Source organism: Dreissena polymorpha, chromosome 1 (assembly GCF_020536995.1).
Source record: "Dreissena polymorpha isolate Duluth1 chromosome 1, UMN_Dpol_1.0, whole genome shotgun sequence".
NCBI lineage: Eukaryota > Metazoa > Mollusca > Bivalvia > Myida > Dreissenidae > Dreissena > Dreissena polymorpha.
Genome location: NC_068355.1, coordinates 55,457,508 through 55,477,016, shown reverse-complemented (window position 1 = coordinate 55,477,016; position 19,509 = coordinate 55,457,508). Strand labels below are relative to the sequence as shown.

At 35.0% G+C, this 19,509-nt stretch overlaps 1 protein-coding gene across 1 annotated transcript in view; it reads left to right on the top strand.

Annotated features, from left to right (window-relative positions):
- Positions 1 to 19,093: 19,093 nt before the first annotated feature.
- Positions 19,094 to 19,509, top strand: part of LOC127875431 (uncharacterized) — a 4,168-nt gene continuing 3,752 nt past the window's right edge. The window contains exon 1 of the mRNA XM_052420522.1: positions 19,094 to 19,110. Within this exon, the coding sequence (XP_052276482.1) occupies positions 19,094 to 19,110 (17 nt within the window). The remainder of the gene's footprint in view (positions 19,111 to 19,509) is intronic.

Sequence of the window (19,509 nt, the reverse complement as noted above, 5' to 3'; positions counted from 1 at the left end):
TTTGGATGAAAACGCCGCTTAAATTCCCAATTCGATCAGTACCGGAACCATTCTCAAAGTGGTGAGGAAAAACGCTGGTTCAACACAAATTTACAATAGAAAGTATCACATAAAGATTATTTCTCAATTGGATAACATGTAGGACTGCAAAATGTCCAGTGGTTTAACTTCTTACCTGTGCTACCAAAACATGACAGGCAACACACATTTTATAGCAGACAATGACTGATCACAATAGCACACATCTAAGAACTTAACCTCAGTTGAGCACACAATCTGTGATAGGGCTGCATGCCACTGAGGCTGCGGATGTTATTGATATAAATATAATCTTACCTGACACGACTTGGCTTTTGATTCTTGACTTGACAACTATCCCAGGCACTGTCACTTCCACCTAAACAGGAGGTTGGTCATGATAGGGTCAAATGTTTGGCTTGAGTTACAGTCCCTCTGCTCACTTTACAACTGTTTCATCTACAATCACTTTCACCTCAACAGGAGGGAGGTTAGGTCATGTCCAGTGCCTAGCTAGAATAATATCTGAAATATTCTGTAGCTTACTAGACAACTATTCCAACCACAGTCACTTCCACCTAGACAGTTTGGATGTCAGTACATGTCCAGTGTCTGACTTGAGTTTTCTGCTGCTCACTAAATAACTATCCCAACCACTGTCACTTCCACCTAAACAGGAGGGAGCCATTATAGTGTCAAGTGTTTAGCTTGAGTAACAGTTTTTGCTGGTCAATATAAAACTGTTCCAACAGTCTTGTTCGCATAGACAGGATGGAGTTCCGTGAATGTACAGTGTCTGGCTCAAGTTCTATCTCTCTCTTGCTTACTATGCTTGAGCCCCTTGCTTGCCAAAGTGCCCTCTGTACATCAACTGTGTATTCAAAACAGAAAAATAATTAGCAGATAAATTATTTCCCAAAAAGGTAAACAAAACTCTGTGAATACATGTACATATATTATTAGTGCTTTAAAACCTGTTCAGCCATCACACACCCTACAAATTTTCAAAAATGTTTTATTATTATTTAATTATATCTTATTATATAACTGAAACCATGTAACATTTATCTCGCTCATGTACATGTATGTTGCTATGTCTGCTTTACAAGACAAATCAGGAATACAGGATGTAGAAGTAAAAGGCATATATACAATTGCAATTGTTTAAAAAAAAATACTTGTGTTTTGTGTGTTCATTAGCTATTCAAGACCAATATAAATATTGCATTTATCAATTAATGAGGTGTTTTCATGGCTCTATTGATAGTATGACAGAACATACCAATCGTTATGTCACACATATCATTCACTACTTGCTTGGGTGATGTAGTATATCATTATGTCACACTAACATCATTCACTACTTGCTTGGGTGATGTAGTATATCATTATGTCACTCCAACATCATTCACTACTTGCTTGGGTGATGTAGTATATCGTTATGCACACATATCATTCACTACTTGCTTGGGTGATGTAGTATATCATTATGTCACACCAACATCATTCAGTACTGGCTTGGGTGACATAGTATATCATTATGTCACACCAACATCATTCACTACTTGCTTGGGTGATGTAGTATATCGTTATGCACACATATCATTCACTACTTGCTTGGGTGATGTAGTATATCATTATGTCACACCAACATCATTCAGTACTGGCTTGGGTGACATAGTATATCATTATGTCACACCAACATCATTCACTACTTGCATGGGATACGTATAGTAAATCGTTATGTCACTCCAACATCATTCTCTAATTGCTTGGGATACGTATAGTATATCGTTATGCACACATACCATTCACTACATGCTTGGGTGACGTAATATACCATTATGTCACACCAACATCATTCTCTACTTGCTTGGGATACATAGTACCGTAAATCTACGAATATAATACGCACTTTTTTACCTGCCGATTTTTTCTTCAAGTAGGGGGTGCGTATAATATACGAGTTTAGAGCAGAACAAAATTTTTCCTGTGCAAATTTTCAACTTAATCGCTGTTATTCACTTCGCGGCAGCCATTTTAAACTACACCATAACATCAAAGGGGTGCAACAGGGCTCGCGCTGCCGTTTGCCATTTGAGTCATTTGCGAAAATATTGAGAATTTGGCTCAATAAAAATCTTATTTGTGAAAATGCGAAAATCTAATAAAATTTCATTTAAAACATCTGCCATTTATATCGAACTGGTTTTCTATATTTGTCTCTTTGTTTTAATGAAAGTGTTCGCAATTCGAACAGTAAATGAAACCCTGTCTGTACCCGATTATGAGACATCGCTTGACCTTATTGTTATTGAAGTGCGCATGGTAGCTGGCCAATCAACATTGAGCTCGCTCACACATGAAATGACGTTGTCGAATGACACGTGAGAACGAGAGGAGCTATCGGATAATATGTAGTCATCCATGCGCAGACACTGTATACTTTGAATACACAGTTAATATCGTCGTCTGCCTACAAAAAAGCGACTGGACGCTAAGTCGTATAAAGAGATTAGCAAATGAAAAAAACAACAACTGACAATACCTGTAAATAAATGTTTCTTAGCTGACCACTATTTATCTTTCTACCGCATATTTACAATATCTGAAGTAAAGAGTGGTAATTAAATAACTAGTTTTATGATGCTAATAGAGTCTATTACACCTGTCTGCCGATTGCAGAATTAAATTGAAATGTGATAATTAATTAATTAGTTTTTACTCCCAAACTAGCCTTAATGACAGCAGTGTATTTTAATTAACTAGATCATGAAAAACACGAGCGGTTTAATTGTATTTTATGTTATATTACAGAATCGAGTTTGTAACTCGGAAAAAGAAAAAGTAATTCATCTAGACAACTATAAAAACGGAAGTAACCATTTTGTCTTCATATTACTTTATTATTATTATTATTATTATCGTCCCGAATATTGTCAAATTGAATTAAATGTGAAAACAAAAAACAGCGTCTCTGCTTCTTTCTTTTGTAATTATGATTGCTTGACCCGGATGTCAGCAAGGGGCCCGTGTGTTATCGGTAACAATCAATGGTAATATAAACAATAGACAGAGATATTTATTATGCAACTGTCATAACAACAGCACTATAACACATCCCGATCAATATACCGGGGTAACAGATAGTTGACAACACCAAATTGATTTGCTATTTTTACAGCACAAAAATATATTGACACATTTTTTCGGAAATGGCCGATTTCGGACACTGATTTTTTTAGTGCGTATTTTACTCGGATTTTCAATTTTTACCGATAAATTTTGACTAAACTCGGGGGTGCGTATTATGCACGAGGGCGTATTATATTCGTAGATTTACGGTATATCATTATGTCACACAAAAGAAGAGATAATAATCTAAATAATTAAATTGAAAATAAAATAACTATAATTATGTTTTTTTCCCACAATTTTGCATATACACCGCATGAAATGTGTGTATTTATGTCAAACCACACATTAGTGTTAGTAGATACAAATATGCTACGGGAGTTCACATCATATTGTTCTCACATGGCTTACTACGAGTTTATTTTATCACCATCGAAATATATCGTATTTTAATATTTGATTAACAGGCTGTTTTAGTAGTATTAGTAGATACAAATATGCTACGGGAGTTCACATCATATCGTTCTCACATGGCTTAGAACGAGTTTATTTTATCACCATCGAAATATATCGTATTTTAATAGTTGATTAACAGGCAGTTTTGTTTTGATACATTAAAATCACACTTTCATAGCCGCTTCATGCAAAATGGGTCTTACGGCGTTTGAGCCAGCCTAGCTCAAGCACTGCCTGCGCATTTGCACAGTCTGGTCAGAGGCCAAGCTATCCCCTATAACATCACTCAAAGTTGTCATAGTCTCATTATGCATCTCCTGATCAGACTGCAAGATGCTAAGCTGGGTGGGCTATTGCTATAATGGGCGCATATTGCATAAGACCCATTTTTGCATGACACAGGTCTTTAAAAATCTCATAGCATATTGTAAATGGCACAATTTAGCACAATGCTTTTCAATATAAAAATGAATTCAAAATAGCAAATATAGCAAACCGGGTAAATAAGGGTAGCCTATTAGAATGATTTCTAGAATGAGGTGCTGATCAAGTACAGCAGACATTTGTTTTATGTACTGTTAGTAGTGTTTATTTTCTAATCTTGAATGCAAAACTGTGTTTATCAATAGTCAATTAAGACTTCCCCTGACAATTAAGTGACCAAATACAGACCCTGAAATTCTGCCAGATGGGTTGTAACATAACCAGTTATTGCAACTGGGCCAAAATTTGTGTCTATTTGTCGTTTGAATATGCAGTGAGTAGTCTGTTCAAGAGATTTCTCTCAAATCAACCAATAAAATATTTGAATGTATTCAATCATGTCTGCTGGTTTTATGTATAGGTCATTCAAGGTGAAAAGCTGGGTAAAACATCAAATGCCGAAAAAGCGCATAAGTGTTCGATAACAATGTTAAGGTCAGAGGCTGGTTAACACCATGTAAACTGTTAGGGTAAAAAGTAATGCATCAACAAACAAAGTACGGGTCAGCAGCACTGTGTTTATGACTACTTACATGTAATTCATGAGTAAAAAGTATGGCTCGCAGATTTATTTTTTATTTATTTTCACCAATTATTTTATTGTATATTTTGAATTTGTTTATGGTGTTAATATGATAAAAGTTTTCTAAAGTGACTTTCCATCATGAATTTATTTTCTTAGTGTTATAGGTATCATCAATATTCCAACAGTGTTCATATAATATTTCAGTGCTCACACTGGCCTTCAGAAAATAATAGCCATAACGTTTTCCTTAAACAAAATAATAGCCAAAATAGACGTTTTTCAGCAAACTGGTACTGAAGGCAAAAAGAAAAAAAACAATTAATCTCATTTTATCTATGTTTTATCAAATGTATATCTAATGGATTTAAGTTATAATATATACTTAAAAACAAGCTTAATATCAGTGTCGTTTTATTATAAAATACACTTTTGTATTATCATGGCTTTACAAAAAAGAATACAATCAAGGTTGTGAATGTGACTTAACAAACCAGACATCAGCTACAGTTACATACATATATACTTTAAAATATAACGATAAATACTTTTATTAAAGTACTACTAATAAAATAAGAAAACTGCCCTTTCAAATTGTTCAATTTTTAAAGTCTGTCCAGGTGCAAGTTCTGCAGGGGACAAAAATATTTTTATAATGCTTGCATGCTTTCCGTTTCGGACGTTTGAACATCGCCCCCGCCCCCTTTAACAAACGCTCGTATGCCAGACATTTTTCAGACGAAATTCAGACTGGTTTAAAACTGTACTTAGCGGTAAAATAATTCTTTAAATATCAATACTTCGACTTACCGTGAATGCAATCGGATGGTTCCCTGTCATCATGGACGCGCAAATTTTACACCAAAAAGCCAATATTTAATCGGGACACAGTCTCGCATAACAACGCGCACCTGCTGTATGAAATTTACAATTACAATGTCCATTTCATTCGTGTGCTTCTTTCGGAATAGATATGCTTTAAGAAAATGATTTTATTAAATGAAAAAGAGTCTTACTGGTCAGAAAATACATATTTTAACATCAGCTTTTTTTCACTGTTGGACAAGAGCTTTAGGGAAATTCACTCGTCCTTTCAAGATTTCACTCGTCAATACGAGCGGCAAGTGGAATTTTTGTCCCCTGTTCTAGTTAGTACATTACAAATTATTGTCAACCAGACCAACCGTAACACCGCATATGTATTTCGTCATTCTATAAAAATGTAATAAAGAACGATGAAAGTAAATTATAATCGACAAACCGTACCGTTTCCGAAAACTACTGTCCGAAAACATGTAGAGATATCTCATTTGCACATCAAATCATTTGACTGCAGAAAATAAAACCCGTAACCTTGCGAATACGCAATTAATATACAGTATAGCCAACACGGTTGTTGAAGCCACGTCAGTATGCGGCGGCAAGTGGAATTTCGCTGCGAAGCTACGCATCTGTCCACCGAGGCAAGCTACAATTCGCGACATGTTGCCGAGTCGATGTGCATCATAAAATAAATAAAAAAATCTTTTTAAAATGCTTAGTTACATGTAGTTAACAAATTTTAAAAGAACAATTATAATAATATTTAAGATCATAATAAATTTAATGTGCGCGGATTGTATTACCATTTACATGTAAGCATAGTTAATGTGTCTGGCCAATTAAGTTTGTCTCCCGCCATAGTGCATGTATTTCACACATAAACAAGGTCACGTAATTATGTTTTTGCATATACATGTATAAGTGGTCAAGGCTCCAGCATATGGTGGATTTATAAATTAATTGCATGTTGATTTTGCTTTTATATTTTTGCTGAGAAAATTAGCAGTTTAGTACCTCAGATTTGGTAAAAATTTACACAGTTTAAAATAAATTATTCAGTCATGTGACAGATTTATTTTAGACCGTGTAATTTTTACACAAATCTGACGTAGTCATTGTAATTGTGTTTGATTTGTGTCATTTCGACACATCTTCGTTTTATAGTTTTTAACGTGATTATTGTTCACCTTGCCCTTTCTAAATCAGGCCAATGGTATTGACCTGGTTCTCCTTATTTTTTTTTTTTTTATAAGAGTATTACGTTAGTCCACCATTTACATTATCAGATTCTTAATATATTTATATTTTATGGCAGTTTTTATTTAAAAGAAAGGACGAGGCTGTCCAGTAACCCGGGTATGTTGGCTGCATTGCACCCCTCCCTTCCCTCTTGAACCCCCACCCTTTTCCCTTCAAATTCGAAGAGCCATGTCGGACTGGAGTGCAGGGTGCAGGGCCTTATACCTCCCAAAACCCTTATTTAGCCCTATCCAGTACCAATTCTTTGGTACACATGTATTATTGTAAATTTTCTTAGTATTGCTATTTTTCCATCATAGCAAATTTTGTACCTTGCATTTCCTTATTTCTTGTTAAAATTGCTATTTTTTTTATAGCAAATTCCCTTATTTTTGTGTTAAATTGCTATTTTATATAGCAAATGTCCTTATTTTTGTGTTAAATTGCTATTTTATTTAGCAGATTAGGTACTTTTGTACTATTTTCTCTCTTGTTATCCCCTATAGTTAATAAATATTGGTTGGATAAGAGCACTTTGTGGATTTTCCCCTGCAACGAGGTATTATTTGGTCTTTTTTACCAATTTTATATCACACTGTTTTAGTATTCCTTCAATTGTTTTCATACTTTTTTTCCTCTACCGTGCACTCCCTCTGGTACATGGGAAACAATGTTAATGCCACTGCTGGTTAATTCCACACTCACGCCAGCCTACACTTCCAAATCTCTCCTTCTTTAAACCCTCCAGGGTGGCAACTTTAAATAAAAGCATATAGTACTGTGCATAATGTATAAATTTATCTGTCCTGTCTCATTCTTAACTGTAAAGTTCATTTTTTTACTTATAATTTTTATGTGGCCCTATAAAGGTGACCGTTTGGCGACACGTAATCATTATCCTTGTTTTTATAAGGGTTATTACAAATATCCCTTTTAAATATTGTCAAAATGCCACTCTGGGGGGTTGTTTCTTCTTCATAGCCCAATTTTCATGAGGTTCCAAACAGACAGGGTCTTATGTTGGAGCATTACGGCTATATTCCCTGGCTGCAAGTGTCCAGCATTGAACCACGCATACTAATATTTATAAATTACAATACATAATACAATTCAAATTAAATTACAGTACCATATACCATTGTCTGTTATATTTCTATCTAAATGCATTTAAACATGCAAATCCCCTTTCACAGAGGAGGGCTATTAAATCAGGCTCTACCCCTCCAAATAATTAATGAACATAAATTTCATATCACCCCATTACTTCTGTTTCCTTGTATATCACATGATATACATAACCCAAACATGAGATTGACATCTATCTCTTGTCTTTATTATGCATCTAAAACATATAATGGCAATGCTGGACCACTTTGTGATCTGGAATATCCCAATAATATTATTATTTTTAATTTTTCTTTACTTTAAATATATTAAACATCAGTGTAGTTTGTTTATTTCAAACATTTCACACATGTGTGTAATTCTTTTCTGTTCAAATAACATGTTAATTAAAGTAATTCCATTTGATATTAACAACTTATATGCAAATCACAAAGTTAAAAGACTTTAATACACTCATTGCAGCATATGCTTAACAATTAGTCTAGTAATGATGATGCCACATATAATAATATGTGTTTTCACCATCACTACTTATATAAATTTGGCTATTATCTTCCTTCCTCTTTCTTTTTAACATAAATAAAATCAATATAATAATAATAAAACATCTTCATAGTACTTCAACAGTCAGGGCCCTCAATCTATCAAATCTGCGGCCGAATTTCGGCCGCAGTCCCCCACCTGAAAAGTATATTTTTTTCCCCTTTTGGGGTGAAAAATTCCCCCTGATTAAAAAAAATATATATATTAAAGATGTGTCTCATGTTTATTATATCTCAATTCTATTTCAATATAATCTTGTTAAACATACTTAATTATGAAAAAAGAAATGAATATAGTGCAAACATGTACAAATGTAATAATTAGAGAGTAGTAAAAAAAATACCCCAAAAAGGGAAACGACGCGAAAATTCCTCCTCATGAGGGTAGCGACCCGCTTCCCCTAAAATGGATTGAGGGCCTTGACAGTAATAAACAATCATACTACATGCAATTAAATGTAAGTATTAATGGATGTAATTATCATTTCTTGTTCCATATATTTTCTAAGGAAATTCTACATTGTTTACATTTATAAATAGCAAACTTAACGTCAAGGTTGTTGTTGTTCTTCAGAGTTTATTTACAGGTATAGTCAAGCCCCTTCATGGGTTCATTAAGGCTGGACCTGCCCCTGTGACCTTTCAGGGGAAAAAGATTAATTTGGAGCCAAAGTAGGACAAATTTACCCCGGCTCCCCGGGTATTCGCCAAATGATTTTTATTTTGAAGAGAGTTCAGTGCACGCTGGCCAATGAGGCCTTAATGTGCCCTGTACCATGTGGTGATGATGTTGTGTGGATCACGCAGAGTGCCTCGCATACTACTTATATACAAGACACTCAACACGACCACACCCCGTCATCACCCGGAAAGTACGACCAGGACACACACATATAACACACACACACACACCGCTCATATGGGTGATGTGTGTGCGCAAGTCCCACACGTGTGTTCCGGGTCCCTTGGTGGTGTTCTGTATTTGTGCACACATTTGTATCTCAAAACGGATTTACCTACTTGCAACTGCATCTAAGGAAATTCAACCAATCAGAGCCATGTTTTTAAAATGCTGTCAGCCAATAAAAATTCCGCTTTTTAACAGCTTTAGGCACGGCGTTGTCCAATTATTGTGTATTGCGTTTTTAACATCTTTTGAATAATAAAGTAAAGCTATTTTTTAAACTACTAGATTTTTATCAAAGCACGGCATCCACACTGCAAAGTATCTTATATTATAAATGGTACAGCCCAGGGTTCGACACTAAGGCACATCCGACAGGCATTGTCTAGTAAGATCGGTGGTCGGGCTAGTAAAACTGTGGGCTAGCTTGTCCGACTGGTCGTACATACAAAATCTATACTGATTCATATAACTATAACTAACCGAAAACCTTTTTCTCTTGATGTGTAAAATAACTATTGTATCCATTATTTACATCAGAACAAAACTAGCGTATATAAATAAACGCGGAGGAGAGCTTCCCGCAGAAATAGCTTGTTTCCATTGGTAAAGTTGTCATGAATATTAACCCTTTGCATGCTGGGAAATTTGTAGTCTGCTTAAATGTTGTCTGCTGAATTTCTTAAATTAGCATTTTCTTCAATTTTTTTTCAAACAATACTATCAGAATATTCTGTGGCGTCTTATCTGGATCCAAACTCAGGGTTTTTTTTCCACTTTTTGGGAAGATAGCCCATGTCTTTGGAATTGGGAATTTTATCGGCATTTTCATGAAATTGGGAAAATAAATTCATTAGCCTTTTTTTCCACACGAAAAGTCCACTGATTAGGGAAATACTAAATTTGATTTAACTCTTTATAATCATTCAAATTAAAAGAAAAAATCATATAATACTTTGTTAGATGTAATTGAATTAAAATTGACATAAAATACACATAAGACTTCTTTCTAAAAAAAAAAAAAAAAAAAAAAAAAAAAAATTTTTTTTTTTTTTTTTTTTTTGCAATTGGGAATTTTTTGCCACATTTTGGGAAAAAAGTATACTTTTTGGGATTGGGAACATAGCCGAATTTCGGCTATAAAATCGGGCCAAAAAAAACCCTGAAACTGTTTGCAAAGACCTTCAAAATTCGGTTCCAGCACTGAAAGAGTTAATGATTTTCTGCAGTGTCGTAGAACTTTACATCATGTTTTTACGACTTCTATCGAAAATCGGTATCGTCAATGTAAACATTTTGGCGACCGCGCAGCAGACAAGAGAATGTAATTTAAAGAATGGCTTTGTACAAGGTTGGATTTTTGTCCAACACATAAGTTAATAACTAAGAATCCAACGGTAAAACTGACACAGATTATGATGGAAAAGGGCCTTGAAGCTGTGGTAGCATGGAGCACAGCGGTCAAGGAGGCTAGAATTTGATAACGTTTAATAAATGTCACCTGCTGTACAGACATAATTTGTTTAACTGGTGATAAACAGTGAAATTACAACAAACAATGTATGTTGTTAAATAGTTTTATATTATTTTTTTTCTCTTTGCATCAAATAACTTTCTTGTGTTCACTAATTATTTTCTGATAAGACCTGATTAAACAGTTACACAACACAATTCTGTTTATTTGCTATGTCATTTATGGTCTAGTAGACATCAGAATGGGGCTAGTAAATTTTAAGAGGAGCTGGTCCGATGGTCTGGCTGTAAAAAAAGTTAATGTCGAACCCTGCAGCCCAGTGAAATTGGGCTGTCCATATTATGGCCGTTTTCGGCTTTTTAACGCAGAGTTTTACGTTAAGCAGTGTGCTCGGGCAATGATTATTAACCGAAGTCCCGAGGGTAAACAACCCCATTAGCATTAGCAGTTTAAAGCCACATCAATAATCAAGATGGTGAAGACGTTTTTGTTGTTTTGTTAATTATCGTCTTATTATAACTATCGCTTGAGTATGCGTATATAAACTCGTTTCATTTTGTTCATATTATACAGTTAACATAGATACTAATTATCCGATAATCCTGTATATTCCAGTTTTAAAGGAAATGCTGATTAATATTTACGATACACAAACATTCCCCATATTTCTTAAGTATCAAATACATTTTGGCATTTGTTACTATTTAAAGAGATGATGAAATTACGTCTAATCGGGGCGTTTGTTTTCCCACTGAACACGCGATTAACGCCTGCAGACGTGATGTTCATGTATTTATACAACACAAAATACACCCACACTTTCCAAACAGCGTTCTACATGTCTGCATAATTTTCGCGCGCTTTTTATGAGACAAAGGATCGTTTAGCACAGTGTTCTCCGGAAGCACCGGCGGCCGGCGATTTCGCCGGTTACTAACAATCTAGGCGCCGGCTACTTTTCTCAAAAATATACATTCGAAACGCCACAAAAACCTTTGTGTTTATACAAATTTTGACGCAAAACTTTCGCTTTTGTGTTTAAACAAACTAGCTCGAAGTTAATATTCTAATGCGCATTATTTTTGCGCAGAGACAAGCACGGATAAACGATCGATAGTTCGTATCTTTACGTAACAGTTTTTCACCGCTTTATTGCACGCTCGTTTATGGCGGAGATTTACGAACACAGAGGTATTTTTAGCTAACTACGGTAAGTTTACGGCCGGGTAATTTAACATTCGACCGGTCATTTTCCAATTAATGCGCTGTATTTAAAGCGTTTGTTTGAAATAGTTGTTTAGAAGCAGACGTCACGATGCCTTCACCTAAAAAAAGACTTACACAGTGCCAAGTAGACACAAGTCAAAGAGTCCTCGCCGATTTTTGTAGGCGAATTCAAGGTAGAATGAAAAATCCATAAATAGACCCATTATATACGATCAAAACTTATTAGTTGATGTGAGAAATCATTTATAACTCAGCAGAAATCATTTATAACTCGGCACCTTGCATGCAATCGGTAGACTTTGTAGATGTTCTTCTGCATTTATTAACTGCTGCTACGTGGAGTTGCTTTGTTTATACCAGTACAAAATCGGTCATATTTATAAAGATGATTGTATGAGATACGTGTGTCGGACACGTTTGATATACGTGCCTTTTTTCAAATTAATACTGTGTATTAGCAATGGATAATTGTACACGCCTTTGTATAAAGAATAGTTATGAATTTGAATATAAGCGTGCACACCAAGCCCTTGACTCTGACTTTAACTCTGATTCAGATTGTTGAAATAAAAAAAGTTGCAATTGAAATGCATTTTTTAAATTTTAGAGATTTCAAATAAATATTTCATTTTCTATGACAAATGCTTTATTACTTTAATCCAAAAAAAACACCCTAAAATGCGCCAGATCACCATTTCACTCCATTAATTCATTTTTTTCCCCATACCCCCCTGAACGGAGGGGATACCCTTCCCGAACCTACCCCGCTCGCCGCTTCGCGGCTTGTGAACACGGCATGCCGTGTGCATTATCGCCGGCTACTCTGTAACTATCGCTGGCTTCTCCGTTTTTTACGGAGAACACTGTTAGCACTGTGTATTTGACGCTAGAATTTGCCAAAGGTCGCATTAGCATTATAGTTTCGGAAGTTTTTTTCAGATTACAAATTTAACAAGAGCACCGCATAACGCTCGGCTGCGTAAGCTTGTCAGAAAATGTTTGTTTTTTAGAGATCACAGTGACCTTGACCTTTCACCTAGTGACCCAAAATTGGGTTTGGCGTGTAGAAATCATCAAGGTGCATCTACATATGAAGTTTCAAAGTTGTAGGTGGAAGCACTTTGATTTTAGAGCCTATGTTTAAGTTTTATATTAGAGGTCACAGTGACCTTGACCTTTGACCTAGTGACCCAAAAATGAGTGTGGCGTGTAGAACTCATCAAGGTGCATGTACATATAAAGTTTCAAGAGCTGGCTATGACAATAGCTCGGATTTTCTCCGCATAATAATAATTATGAAACTCGCGTAAATCTATGTTTATAGGCTACACAAATGTACATGTAGGTGGATATCTTTTCACTCGATATGTAGACGGCGGATTTATTCCGCGAAAGCACGCAAGGTTAATATAGACTCGGCGTCGTTGCGCGGATCGATGCAGTGTGCCTCAGTGATACGCCGCGTGATTACACGACTTGGCCGCCTAGTACTAATATTCTTTCTGTGGCGTAACCGAGGATTATGTTTGTTCCGCGTTGGCTGTACTGTAGGTTGAAATATTGTTTTAAAATGTGATATTGCAGTGCTTTACTTTACCCATAGATACATAATTTAAAATTGCGAGATGGCGGACATTTGCAACAAGTGTAGAATGGTACGGTTTTCAGAAAGAAGTGAAAAAGTGAATAATTGCAACATTACTTAACTCAAGTTTTTATACTACTTACCTTTCAGTAGTGTCGAATGTTTAAACGTTAATTAGTATTTTGAGCAACAAAAACACATCAATAATAAAAAAATAACACAATCGGCTTCTTTATTATAAAGAAACATTAAAGCAGATGACTACTAGCGCCCGCTGACTTAAAAGGAATTACGGTATCATTTGAGCAATCTAAACAAAATAAATACACAAAAAATTGAAATCCTTATCACACATCAAGAAATGTTGAAGCAGATGACAGATAGCGGTAATGACGGGGATACATGTAATTACATGTAGTTGATGGCAATTAAATAATTATACAATCAACAAATGTTCAACGAAATCTAATTGCAGAAAAAAATAATATCGTGAAAAACTGAACAAGCCAACAACAATCGCGGCGATTTTCAATAATGACGCTTACATAATAATTGGCAAAAAAATAACGAAAATTTAACATTTAACGATAATTGGTAGAACACTGGGAGATTTAAGACATTTATTTCCGAAATAAATCAGTTCTGTCGGACACTAGAAAAACGCTCTAGGCCACGATGTGACAATGTGGCAGAAGTTATTGACATGTGTATGACAATACACCGGCTTTAATGTTTACACAGGTAATCTTGTTATCGCAGGGCTCAACATTTACCTAAAAACCAACTTGCCCTGCTGGGCAAGTACTTAAAAAATCTACTTGCCCTGAACGTAAAGCCATTTGCCCAAACATGAAATATCACATGAACTGTTAACCAGGTTTTTTTTTCCACTTTTTGGGAAGATAGCCCATGGCTTTGGAATTGGGAATTTTATCGGCATTTTCATGAAATTGGGAAAATAAATTCATTAGCCTTTTTTTCCACATGAAAAGTCCACTGATTAGGGAAATACTCAATTTGATATAACTCTTTATAATCATTCAAATTAAAAGAACAAAACCATATAATACTTTGTTAGATGTAATTGAATTGAAATTGAGATAAAATAAGCATTAGACATCTCTCTAAAAAAAAAAAAAAAAAAAAAAAAACTTTTTTTTTTTTTTTTTTTTTTTAAATTGGGATTTTTTTGCCACATTTTGGGAAAAAAGTATACTTTTTGGGATTGGGAACATAGCCGAATTTCGGCTATAAAATCGGGCCAAAAAAAACCCTGGTTAACCTCATATTTTTTAATAAAGATCAAAATGATACACCCAAAACCTTTTTTATTTTTGTACATTTAACAAAATGATTACAGCAATTAAAGTCTAATTCAAGTCTAAATTAAATGCTTTGTTCTTTTTTGCACTTGCCCGGGCGGACAACTAGATTATAAAGTAACTTGCCCGGACCCAACTTTTACTTGCCAGGGGCAGTAGGACAACCGTTAATGTTGAGCCCTGTATCAATTTTTCCTGCTTGATGGCCCGATTTACAGGCATTTTGCATTCGCCGGAAAACTTGTAGAGGCAAATTTATTTTTGATGTAGGCGGATAAAATAATCTCCATTATTTCTAGACAATTTTAAGACATAATAGCCAGTTCGATCAAATAATCGCCATTGGCGATAATGTCTGGCAGCAGCGTGAGCACTGATATTTTAATGGTGATTGATTAATTTTTTTATATTCATTAAATCTCATTTATATATACCATTTTCATCATATTTACAATGCTTTCAGAACATCTTAAAGGGACATTTCATTATATTTGGTAGTCGTATTATTGCTATAACATAAATAGGATGATTAACAGTGCAAACACATCTCGACCTTGCATAAAGACACTTTCTAAATTTCAGTGGGTTGCGTTTATTTCAATCTTGCATTTAAAAAGCAATTACCTCATTTTGAAAAATGAGTTACGTCTATATATTATGCAATGGCGAGCAACTACGCCGCCTTCATCGCATTGATTAATGTAGACAACATCATAGATAAACGGTCCATTTTTACACTAGGCCACCGAACGATATTTAAAGAAAAGGGGAGCAACTCATTCATCTTTCTTGACAAAATGTACAGTTTGCGATTCATTTGTTTCAGAAATTGACATTGTAGGAATAAGACCATCGTAAATTTATAGTAAATGGAGAGTAATACATGAAAGAAACACATATTTACCTTTTTATTACATGATAAGGTTTTTATTCGTTACTAAAATGCATGTTTTATGTGCGTTCGTTAAATGCGTTGTCAAACGCCGCCATCTTAGGTTACATTCCACTAAAACATCGAGTTTCCGTAGTGCGTAATTTCTAAAGAGTTTTTTCTCTACTTGCATAAAAGCCATTTAACAATCTGAGACTTGTATAATGGGGCTATTTCTGATATCATATATGTTTCTTGAGTCTTTTGATGACATAAATTACATTCTAACTTAAAATATAAACTTTAAGTGCGTGTTTTATGTTGTATGGGGCTTTTGTCGAAAAATGCTTTGTCGAAATATGGCTGCCAAACGATGGTTGTACTGGTGTCTGAAATTGTATTGAAATTATTGGAAGACGACATATCGGTCTTTAAAATTAAACCTTGGAACAAGAAAAGGAAAGGCCAGACAAAAATTGTTTGAAAGTTGGCAGTATTATAATGGGAACCTATCGGATTGGTGTAATTAGTGTAATTTAAATTGTAAAAGCACATATACTGGAGTTTCAAAGTCACAGAAATTCATCTGAAAGAATACTAAAAAAACAATTTTGATGATTTTTCGACAATTGGAGTGCTAGACTATATGAGAGATATGTATATTTTGGTAAAAATGGGTGGGAAAAATAAATTTTAAATTTCCGTATTACCTTAATCACGATGATCTTCATATATTTAAATTTCAGATGGAGGACAAGATTTTAAAATACAAAATCACATGCATGTATCCAATTCATGTCATCCTCTCTTTTTCTAGGCCTGATCATTTATCCCTTAAACAACATTTTGCGAAAAAATCAGTGGAAGTCTTGCTTTGACCGGCGTACTGGATATGATACCAATCAATTTTATCCAGATTGAATCATTTTAAACACCACTATCACTGTTCTGGCTTAAATTGTAATGTCTTAGCTTTGTATTACCCGGATGGACCTACATTTAAGTTTAGTTTTAGTTGGTTCATTTGCGTGTTGTTTTGTTCAATTTTTTATTTGTGTTTGGTCATATGGTTGAGCGTGAAATCAAGACACACAACTGGGTAGTTGACATTTACCTGAGTGCATATATATTTGATTCAAGGAATTTGGAACATTTTAAGATTAAATATATTACATACTGAAGCGAATCTTGTCACCGCGGGTTTATTTGTCGTACCTGTGAAATCTACAAAAGATTCATAATTTTGAAAAAAAATTATGATTTGTTTGTAGTTAAATTATATTTAAGTATGCAATACCAAAAATAATAAACAAAAATTGTAAAAAGAACATGGATTTATTTATTTATTTATTTATTTATTTATTTATTTATTTATTTATTTATTTATTTATTTATTTATTTATTTATTTATTTATTTATTTATTTATTCATTCATTCATTCATTCATTCATTCATTCATTCATTCATGAGTGCGTGTGTGCGTGTGTGCGTTCGTGCGTCCATTCGTTTGTCCCTCCATCCATCCCTCTATCCCTCCCTCCCTCCATCCATCCATCCATCCATCCATCCATCCATCCATCCATCCATCCATCCATCCATCCATCCATCCATCCATCCATCCATCCATCCATCCATCCATCCATCCATCCATCCATCCATTCATCCATCCATCCATTCATCCATCCATCCATCCATCCATCCATCCATCCATCCATCCATCCATCCATCCATCCACCCATCCATCCATCCATCCATCCATCCATCCATCCATCCATCCATCCATCCATCCATCCATCCATCCATCCATCCATCAATCCATCAATTCATTCATTCATTCATTCATTCATTCATTTATTAATTATTTTATTTATTTATCTGTCTATCTATTTATCTATCTATTCATTTCGTTCGTTTGGTCGTTCGTTCGTTCGTTCGTTTGTTTGTGCGTTCGACATTACGACGATCGCCATATTCGTTAAAACAATGTTAATTGCGTGTTCGGTGTTTCTTCTATGCTCTTTATGGTGTATTCGCTAAATAGACAGACACTGCGGTTTCAGCGCTTTGTTCGTCCGATAAGTATTTACAATTTCAAGCATTTTAATATCTAAGTATAAACACCAAAAACACGAAGTATGTCGAAGTATCAAAACCTGATTATTGATTTGCAACTGACGAATTCTGAAAAAGTTTGCCAAGTAACGACACCTGATAATTCCCGTTTATGCTGGTGTGGAAATCATTGTTAAGTTTGCATGTTGCTTATGGCCACTAAAGGTGATTTTTCATTTTAATAATAATTTGTTTACAAGAATTTAATTTTAACTATTATATGTATTAATGATCAGAATTTTCACTGACTCTAGATGAGTCAATATACGCTCCGTGGAATTACTGACTGTAAGGTGGAGAGGGGGAGGGGTCTTCGTAACTAAATATAAATTCGGAAAAGTTTACTAAGGCGCATATCCCAATATTCACCTTAGGTTTACAATGTATTAATATTCTTTATTAGTATTCCTTTTTGTTGAAGATTACCTTAGAAACTTTGAATTATGTTGGTCACATAAGTGACACATTTAATTTTCATTCGTTTTTAATTTGAATACGCACTCGTGAGGGAAAGTCTTGGTAACTCCATTAATGTTCCTTATGCTCCTTACAACTGGTTCCTTATGCCTTATTCAAATCGAATTAGGAACCTATTACTTAACAAATAAATTCATTTGATTAAATAGACGAATAAATCAAGGAAAATCACTGTAAATGTAGGTTGGGAATAAAAAAAATATGTATGTATTATTGTACATTTCATTTTAGAATTCTTTTGTAATGATATCATAGTGCCGTTTTCGCGCCTGAATAAGGAAAGCGCAACCAACTGAAATATCTAAAAATATCACTTATAAATACCGAGAACAGTGCAATGTTTGTCAGTTCCCACGACTTCTAATCGTGCGCCAATGTTGAAGGTCGCCGGATGTAACGTAGGCGTCCTAGAGCGAGAAAACGCGCTTTCGGAAATAGAAAATCTATTGAAATAAAACCACCCTATTACAAAAAAATATAACAAATTTACAAATTGTCCTCCTAATGCAGAATATATAGTGCGATTCCTCATGCCTACAACAGCAATATGTGTACATATAACTGATGTATGTTACGCTATGTAACACACACTCATTATTTGTAGCACACTAGTGAATTAGCCTGTCACCGAAGATGTAGCACACGTTCTCCGTACACACACATTAAAATGTAGCACGCCGTGTGTTTGTTACTATTTGGGCAATCGTGGTTACACACTAAAACCTTAGAGCAACAATACGATAGTGCGATAATACGATGACGACAGTGCGACAAAACGATGGCGACTGTGCGAGAGTACGATGGCGACAATGCGATTATACGATGACGACAGTACGATAACGCGATAGTACGATGTCGACAATGCTACAACGCGATAGTACGATGGCGACAAGGCGATAATACGATGGCGCCATCGTATTGTCACACTGTCTTTATCGTATTATCGCACTGTGGCATTGTCGCCATTTTACTTTTGCACTGTCGCCATTGTGTTGTCGCACTGTCGTCATCGTATTGTCTCACTGTCGTGATCGTATTGTCGCGCTGTCGTCATCGTATTATCGCGCTATCGCATTGTCATGTTGTCGCCATCGTACTATCGCACTGTCGCCATCGTAGTGTCATACTGTCGCCATCGTATCATCGCATTGTCGCCATCGTACTGTCGCGTTATCGTACTGTCGTCATTGTATT